The sequence below is a fragment of the Trypanosoma conorhini genome (genome assembly GCF_003719485.1).
Source record: "Trypanosoma conorhini strain 025E chromosome Unknown Tco_14.4_contig_00730, whole genome shotgun sequence".
NCBI lineage: Eukaryota > Euglenozoa > Kinetoplastea > Trypanosomatida > Trypanosomatidae > Trypanosoma > Trypanosoma conorhini.
This window is the reverse complement of record NW_021704821.1, coordinates 1-8343: the sequence shown is the minus strand read 5'-3', so window position 1 is coordinate 8343 and position 8343 is coordinate 1. Positions and strand designations below refer to the sequence as shown.

Genomic DNA, 8343 nt, shown 5'->3' with positions numbered 1-8343 from the left:
CCTCTTCCTACAGAGCGAGCGAGAGAGCGAGGGAGGGAGGGAGGGAGGGAGAAGCAAGGTGGGGAGGAGTCACAGCGGTTTGCCGCGGGGCGCTCTCAGCACTCCGCACGCACGCACAGTACAAACAATACGACTTCAAGGGCCCGGCGGCCAAGAAAGCAGCGCCCCCCGCCACGCAATCACCAGGCGGGAGTCTGTAAAGTCCCCCGCAACCGCAACCGCCCGCTCCCTCTTCTCCGCGTGGAGAGGGCCGGTGGTGGCAGTAGTCGCAGTTGTGGTGGTGGCGAAGAGAGAAGCAGAGCGAAAAGAACGGCAGCCGCCGCCCCTACACCAACGGGATGTTTGAAAAAAAAAACGGAAAAAGAAGAAAAAAACAAGTATCCCTTACATAAACAGGGACGGAGAGTTAAGTACGTCACACGGCACCTACTCCCTTGGCCCCAGCTGGACGCAAATTCTTTCGAGCGGCGTCTGCCACACACACGCAGAGACAAAAAAAAAACAACAATAATAATCGTAAGCACAGAGCATCCTGGGAAGCAGAGCTCGCGACCCAAATTCTCTTCACAGACACCCAGAGAAAGATGGGATGCAAACCACCACGCCCACACAAAGCAAAAAAAAAAGCGAGGCTTCTGAGTGAAAGATGGAATGAAGCGAAAACGAAACAGCAAAAAGCCATGGCAATGGAAAGAAACAAACAAACCAAACACAGGCGCAGGGCGAGGCAGACATAGAGCCGCACATGCGCGGCCAAGAGAATAGGAGAGGAGAAAGAGACACGCATCCAATATTCCCACGCGCATCCCTCGTCACCCTTACTTTCCCCTCCTACCCCCACCCCCCCATTGTTCTCTGCTGATCCGCAACTGCGCGCAGGGCGCGCGGCAGAGCGCTCAGACTACGCGGGGAAGAAAGTACGGAGTTCGTGTGGGGGAGAAATGAGAAAAAAACAAACAAACAAAAAAGAAGGCGTCTGAATCGGCCCTATCCCAGGCTTTATGCACATAATAAAGGGGAGCCGACGTGAATTCTCGCTGAAAAGTCTATGAGAGGCGGAACAAGAAGAGAAGGAAAAAAAGGGGGAAGGGAAAGAGGGAGAGACAATAAATGAACAACAAAACAAAAATCTATTCTGAGTTAGAAAAGACTTAACTCCGTCTGTGTTGCCAGTACGGCGGCAGCCAGCTGCGTTCTGCCTGGAAGAAGCGCGTCCAGCAGAGAGCCGGCACTCCAGCCAGGCTCCGGCGGCAGCAAGCGCAAGACGCAGGACACTTTGCTGCGCCACACGTGCACCTCGGCGGACGCATCCAACACTTCCTCGCCGACGAGTCCAGTCTGCAACTGCACCAGCAGACGACGAGCGCATGCCAAGAGCTTCTCAGCAATGTAGCCCCCGCTGCCCACTCCCGCCGAGGTCGTGGTCGGCGGCGCGGCGCAATCCACACCGCTCCCAGCGTGTTCCCGACGGTTCTTGCACTGAAAGTCAGCAAACAAAAGAGTGATATGCAGCAACAGCTCCACAAAGTGCAGCACCTTTTCAAAGCTCGGGTAGCACCCAATGTCCCTGCCGCTTCCCAGCGGCTCGTCCCCGTTTTCCGCATCGTCGCGCGGCACTCGAAACGGTTGTCGCGACGGCGGGACGGAGGTAAATAAAGCGCCCCACATGAGGGCAGAGCGTTCACCATTCGCCCCGACATCCGTCAAGAGCCGAGTGAGGCTGTTGCCCAACTGCACCGCTTGCGTGGCAGCCACAGTGGCGTTTTCCAAGGCTCGAGGAAGGACGTAGTGAAGGAACAAGGCCACCTCGCAGCGCGCGAGGAAGAGGCGGAACATGACGGTGACAGAGCACCACTTGGCTTCCTCCAACACACTGAGGACATCAAACAGGTTCCGCGGTGTCGTGTGCTGCACGTAGCAGGAGGTGGCAGCACACAAACGCTCACGCAGCGCCTGTTCACAGCTCCCACCAACGTCACGACCCACGACAGGTGGAAGCGCGGCCGCTGCCGCTCGTGTCCTTAGGGCAGTGTGTGCGGCCAACGCCGCGGGAGCCTCGTCGTTGTCGCCGCCGCCGCCGCCAGTGACGGCGTCCGCCCGACGCAGACTCGCGCCCTGTCGAAGCCGCCGCGAATGGTCGTCCTTAGCGACAATTTGAAGAGCGTACGGCCCAATGCCGTCCTCCTTGTCACGCACAGCCGCGCTGTCGCGCTCGTCTCCGGCGCCGACGCTGCTCGGGGTACTGGTGATGCTGACGGGTGCCTTCGGGGACTCTTTGGCACGCCGTCGTTGTCCGCCCCGCCGGCGAGAGGACTTCTTTGCGCCGCCGTCCGACACTTCGCCGGTGTCACGGCGGGCGGCTTCGCTGCCGCCGCCCCTCACGTCCGCGTAACGCCTCTCCACGGCAAGCCTCTCAGACTCGCTCAGACCGAATGTGCACGGCCTCCCCGTGTGTGCGTCGCGGTCCGTGACGTAGCCCCCGAGAATCGGGTTTCGGCTGCACTCCACGGCCAGTCGAAAGGAGTCCGCCACATGACGACCGTGCAACTCCTTCACCTTCCTCGCGCCTTCGTCTGTGGCATACTCGACAAAGCACACGTAAAACATTCGTCCCGGGTTTGTCGTCGCGCGGGGCTTCACCAGCCGCACCTTCGACACCTCGCCACACGACCACAGCAGCTTCCGTATTTCCCTAAAAGACATCTGCACGGGTAGAAATCTGACGTGTAACGTGCGACGCAGGCGCAACGCCTCAGCGTCTGGGGCCTCAGCCACAGCTGCCAGCGTGCCTGGCGCGGTGGGGAGCGTCGCCTGCGCAAGCTCTGTCTCGGCAAACTGCTGTGTTGCCGGCAACTCTGCGGTGGCGTCAGCCACCGGAGGTTCCCTGCAATGGCCCCCTTTGCGCACCACCGCTGCCCAGTCGATACGCCTCTCTGAGGCCCCAAAGGAATCTTTCGAGGAGGAGTGAAAAGAAGGCGGTTTGACGACGGCAGGACCTGGAGCGGTGGACACCGGCGCCGCCGCGTTGACAGACGCGGTTTCCAAATCGCTTGCACCCTCGCGTGGCGTCGCGGGGGAAGGCAGAGCGGTGCCGCCTCCGTTGCTCACGGGAGTGTTCTCATGCTCGCCGACGCACACTGTGCCCCCGGTCAAGCTTTCTGTCGCCGCGTCATCTCTGGCGCCCGGATGGCGCTCCAACAGTGGGAGGGAGACGGAGAGTTCCGACGCCCATGCGATGGTGGAGGCATCCAGCGCCTCCTCCACCGCGGCTGCGTCCTCGTCGGAGGCGACCTCCTGCGACCCCCGCTCGCGCTTGGCCGTGCGCCGCCCATCAGGCCGCTGCGACGGTGCCGTGTTTGTCCCGGGCGACGCCTGGCGCCTTGACACACCCACGACGACCCCGGGAAGAATCTGTAAATCGCAGCAGCGTGTGCCGGACGGATAATCCTCCAACGTTAGTTGCTGGGAACCCACCTGCAGGAAAGCCTGGGGCGAGGTCAGTCCCATCGCAAGGCGAACAAACGCAGCGATGTCACGTAATGTGGCACGCTCAATCCAGTGATCGTGCCGCATGGCATAAACGGTAAAATCTGAGGTATTTATGAAGCACACGGTCTTGCCGTCAAAAAGTCGACAGGCCGTGTAAAGGTGATCGTCTTTCCCACAGAGCAGGCAGGAAGACACCGCCGATGGACTGCAGTGGCACGTTTCAATGCGTTTGCCATCCGCCATGTTGTTCCCCAAAAACAAATTGGGATGAGGAAAGGACGGAGGAAGGGAATGTTGTTCCTTGGTTCCGTGCAATGGTGCAAGCTCAATGCAGGGAGGGTTCTGTACAGAGGCATCCGTGCCTGCCGCAGGTGCACCGGGGCCCGTGGCGACCTCTCGTGGGGAAGGCGCCTCGCAGAACGCAGCCATAGTCAGGGGGGTCATGTAAGCGTTGTGCCTCTCCCGCTCCGCCTCGCAGCGGCCGTAGTGGTACATGTACCAGTAGTAGCAGTAGTTGTAGTAGCTCTGTCGCACCTCCATCCAGGCCCGCTGGAACCAAGAGAGCAGGGGGATCTCGGTTGCGTCCGCGGCAGCGCTGCCGGGAGGCCCTGCGGCGGCCGCGGGGGCCCAATCCCGGGCGTACGGGTTCAGTCGGACTGCGGGGCTGGTCGCGCTGTGCATCCTCTCGTCCTGCGGGCGTCTGCTCCCCGCCCGTCGACGGGTGCGCCGACGCCGCGGCGGCAGGAAAAGGGGGGAAAACGAGAAGGCGGGGGGCAGGCGTGCAGGCGGGCGAGGGAGAGACGGACACGCCGCGGGCGTCGCACGCAAACGTGCCCACCCCGTACGCAGCGAGAGGGAAAAACGAGGAGGCAGAAGAAAAAAAAAAAACACACCGGACCCCCGTGCACATCCTCGCACACACAAACACGTCTCCCCCTGTTTTTCACGCTGCCGCCCGGGCGGGAGGCAGAAAACAAACAAACAACGCAAAAAAAAATAGCAATAATAACAATAACCATAAAAGTAAAAAAAAAGTAGGACGAATTCGCAGAGAGGGGCCTCCAACGGCACAAAGACGGTGAAACAAAAAAATAAAATAAAGAGAGGCCGGAAAGGGCGGCAGCAAAAAGAAAACCCAAAAACAAACAAACAAACAAACACCGCCACCAGCTGGCAGGAGGAGGCAAAGAAACAGACAGAAAACGCGTTTACGCCCTTCATCCTCTTCTGCTCCGCCGAACCTCGATGTTTCCGGGTGGGAAAATCACAAAGAGAATCAGAATCCGCACATTCAGCCAGAGGCTAAGGAAAAAATACACGCATACAAGTGTGTGTATATATACACATATATATATGAATCGTCCCGCAGGAAAAACAAAAACAAAAACGCCACGTTCACCTCTCTCCGCCCCATCTCTCGAAGAAAAAACACAACGCACCCGCAAGATCCGTCGCGCCTCCGCCGGCTAAACGGTGTTTCGTCGGTCACACACGTTTCTGCACCCTGTGAGGCAGTGAGCGACGCAGTTGGCAGTGCGTGAGAGAATGGCGGCGACTGATAAGGTGGAGTAAGTACGGCAGAAAAGGCAGGGAAATGCAGAGGAGCTGGCGCACCCTCCCCCTGCCCGGCTCCCCAGGGCCGCCTTAGTGAGGAGGGGGGGCACTGCTAATTTAGGGGGATGAACTCGCCCTCCGAGAGGGAGTCCCTCCGAGCTGCCGCCGCGGCGGCCGCCTCCTCGCCAGAGCGTGAATTTGGGGGCCCCGCTTCCTCCTGCTCCGGCGGCGGCGGCGGCGTCACGTGCAACTGTTGCCCAACACGCTTGACGGCGTCGCGGACGCGGAGTTTCTCCCTCATATTCTCCATCCTCGCCCTGCAGTACAATGAGCGGGAGAACGTGCGAGCAAACCGCTCCTTCTCACGCTTTGCCAGCCTCAGCGCCTCCTCAGACTCCAGCGGGCACGGGTTGAGGCAGACGTGCTCGGAGTATAGCCCGAGGGCTCGCCCCGCGCTGCCCCACCGCTCCAGCCAGAGGGAAGAGCGAAGGATGAGGAGAAGCAGCAGGAGGAGCCCAAGCAGAGCTGGAATGTGGGCGACGCAGAGGCACATGATGTCCTTCGTTGAACTCCCACCCGCCTGACCACGCATTAGCAGAACGTGCTCCTGAATGATGCGGAGGTCGAGGCACCACTGCATCATCACGACCAGAAGAAGAAAATAGACGTGGTGGGTGGAGACGGCCAGGCCGGGAAAAAACAAATGGGGATTCTCCTGGAACGTCGGCCACGTCCACTCCTGCGCCACCGCCACGCACTCTAAGAACATGCAAAGGCAAGCAATGACGACGGGGACCCCCAGCCATGTCACTGGAATAAGTGGTTCCACAAACACCTCCTTCGTGGGGCCGTACAACAGCTCAAACCCGAGGAAGGCGGCGCCAATCGCAGTCCAGCCGATAATAAGAAGTGTCCAGTAAATCCCCATGCGAACAGTGGCAATGCCCTTCTCTACAGCCTGCTTCTGTGTTTGCTTCCTATTCTTCTTCTTCTTCCTCCAGAGGAGCACCCTATTGATCCCCGCGGCAAACGCGCCAAAGGTGCGATGCGGCAAATAAATGTTGAGGGAGCCCTGCTGGTACATGATGTCCAGGATAAACATGAAGATGTACCAATCGATGCTGAGGGCCGCCCACCAAAAGCCACGGAGAGCGGTGACGGCGTCCACCCCTGGCAAGACCGGGAGAATGAGTGCCCAGGAGAGTTGGCCTGGCCAAAATCGATACAAGAGCGCATTGTACAGCTTTGTCCCAAAGTAGATGCCAAGGACGGCGCCAACGACCATGGCAAAGTAGCCGCCGCGCTTCTTGCCCTCGTAAATGGAGGCATAATAAGTTCCAAAGCAATTTCTTATAAACTTCCGCTCCGCCGCAGATTGTGCTCCGCAAATCTGTAAGCGCATAAGCCTTCTGCCCAGCAGCACATGGAACCCATAGCGGTACACGCAGGCGCCCACGATGGCACCCCCGAAGGCGCAGCCGGCGTGTGTCATTCCCATAAAAAAGGCGGAGCCGTTCCAGCTGGAGGCAATGCTGTTGTACACCGTGAACCAAAAATCCCATCGCGCGTCACGGTACGTGGCCTCCTCCCCTCGATCCGCCACATCAACGGCGTACAGAAAGAAGTGCAAGCAAAACATAAGCGCGACGCAAATGAGACGCGAGAATGCGCCCTCGCAAACAAGCCGCACACGATCCGAAAAAAGTATCTCTCTGTGCACAGTGGATGCTGCGGCAGTTGTACCTCGCAGAGGGGAGCCCACGACCAGCTCATGTCCTGCGCTTGTAGTCTCAGCCGCCTGTGCTCGCACCTTTTCCTCTTCGTTCGCCGCCTCAACCCCTTTCAAAAATCGAACGATCTGCATGCATTCCTCCTTGGAGGTGAAATGGGCGGCGTTTTCGAGGGCCCACTTTGCCGGCGTAAACCCAAATGAGTCCTTCTGTGACGCCAGCGCGCTATCCTCGTCCACGATTCTCCGCATGAACTCCAGACGGCGCGGCCACGGCGGCGCTTCGCTGGCGAAGGGAATGGCGCTGTGCAGAAGATTGCGTCCGCGCGCCCCGACGCGTGTGACGTCCACCTCCCGTCCGCGGTCGAGCATCGCAAACGCAACCTCCGGCTGGCACCACAAGGCCAGGGTGAGGGCGGTGTCCCCGTTGAGGTCCTCGCAGCTGTGTACCGCGCTGCCGAACTCCAGGCAACTGTGCACGAAACTCTGCTCCCCTGACGCCACCGCGAGGTGCGTCATAGTGTAGCCCGTTGTGAAGTCGTCAACCCCATCCACGAGCGACCGCTGACTCTCGACGACGACTCTGATGGCGGACTCCCCCCCGCCGCCGTCGTGTTCCGCGGACAACGAGGTGCAGCCTGGCACGCCCACAATGCGGCCCTCACGGCAGCACTCCTTGTACTTGTCTAGCAGTCCGCCAAACCGCACGGTGTCCTTCGCCACAAGGGCCCGCACCAAGTTGTTTTGGAACTGGCGCACAGTGTACATTCCGGGAGGACACCGCGGCTCCCGCACAGGCGTTTCACCCCACCCGAAAAGCTTTGACGCCTTGCGCTGCAAGCCTTCCTTGAATTCCTTCGCCAGACCCGACAGGCCTTGCGGCACGCGAAAAGACCCACCACTATCCTTCGGAGCAAGAGGGCGAACGTTTGGCAGCGCCTTCCGGGAGTCTAATGGGTTAACGACGGGCGGACGACCCGAACTGTCATCCTCCGCCTCCACTTCGAACTTCATAAACTCGGCGGTGTGTGACTCACTAAGCCCTGTGGCTGCGCCGGCCGCAGAAAGTCCTCCAGAGGTCGCCTTAAGGGCGCCCAACAGGCAGAGAAACACCACCACCAACGACAGCAACACTGCCGGAGCAGCCGCACAAAGAGAAGAGGAAGCGAGGGGGGAGGGGAGGGGAAGAAGACGTCACGAGAAACAGACAGACAGACAGACAGGCATGTGCTGCCGCGCCAGCCGCACACAAAAAAGCAGAGCGAGAAACGCTGCCGGACCGGCATTCTCACCCACACCCTCGCGTGGCCGTGCGCCCGCAACAACGGCGCGAGAGGCCCAAGGCAACCCAGCAGGGCATCGACGGGCCAGCAACCCGCCCTCCGTGAGGGGGCAAAAGGCGCGCGGGTTCGCGCGGCCGGAGGGAGTCCGGGCCGCGCTCCGTCCCGCCAGAGCCGGCCGGACAGACGGCGCCTTGTGCCTCGCCGCCCTCCCGGCGCCCACCAAAGGGCGCATTGCACCCGCCGACGCGGCAGCGCCACTCACGGCGCAAGCGCCAAAGCCACGGCGCA

The 8343-nt window shown here is 60.3% G+C and overlaps 3 protein-coding genes across 3 annotated transcripts, besides 5 other annotated features; all 3 read right to left on the bottom strand.

Moving 5' to 3' along the window:
• Nucleotides 1-12: 12 nt before the first annotated feature.
• Nucleotides 13-67: a microsatellite.
• Nucleotides 68-345: 278 nt separating this feature from the next.
• Nucleotides 346-377: a microsatellite.
• A 569-nt stretch (nt 378-946) lies between these two features.
• Nucleotides 947-971: a microsatellite.
• Nucleotides 972-1140: 169 nt separating this feature from the next.
• On the bottom strand, nt 1141-4170 carry Tco025E_08233 (uncharacterized protein; the record flags this gene model as incomplete). Its single annotated transcript, XM_029375088.1, has 1 exon — nt 1141-4170. The coding sequence occupies one exon, from the start codon at nt 4168-4170 to the stop codon at nt 1141-1143; it is 3030 nt and encodes a 1009-aa protein (XP_029224797.1).
• Nucleotides 4171-4459: 289 nt separating this feature from the next.
• Nucleotides 4460-4526: a microsatellite.
• An 86-nt stretch (nt 4527-4612) lies between these two features.
• Nucleotides 4613-4649: a microsatellite.
• Nucleotides 4650-5155: 506 nt separating this feature from the next.
• Tco025E_08232 (uncharacterized protein) lies at nt 5156-7786 on the bottom strand (the record flags this gene model as incomplete). Its single annotated transcript, XM_029375087.1, has 1 exon — nt 5156-7786. One exon carries the CDS (start codon nt 7784-7786, stop codon nt 5156-5158), a length of 2631 nt encoding a protein of 876 aa, XP_029224796.1.
• Nucleotides 7787-7966: 180 nt separating this feature from the next.
• On the bottom strand, nt 7967-8343 carry Tco025E_08231 (uncharacterized protein; the record flags this gene model as incomplete). Its single annotated transcript, XM_029375086.1, has 1 exon — nt 7967-8343. A coding segment is annotated over one exon (377 nt), but the record flags the coding sequence as incomplete, so codon positions are not given.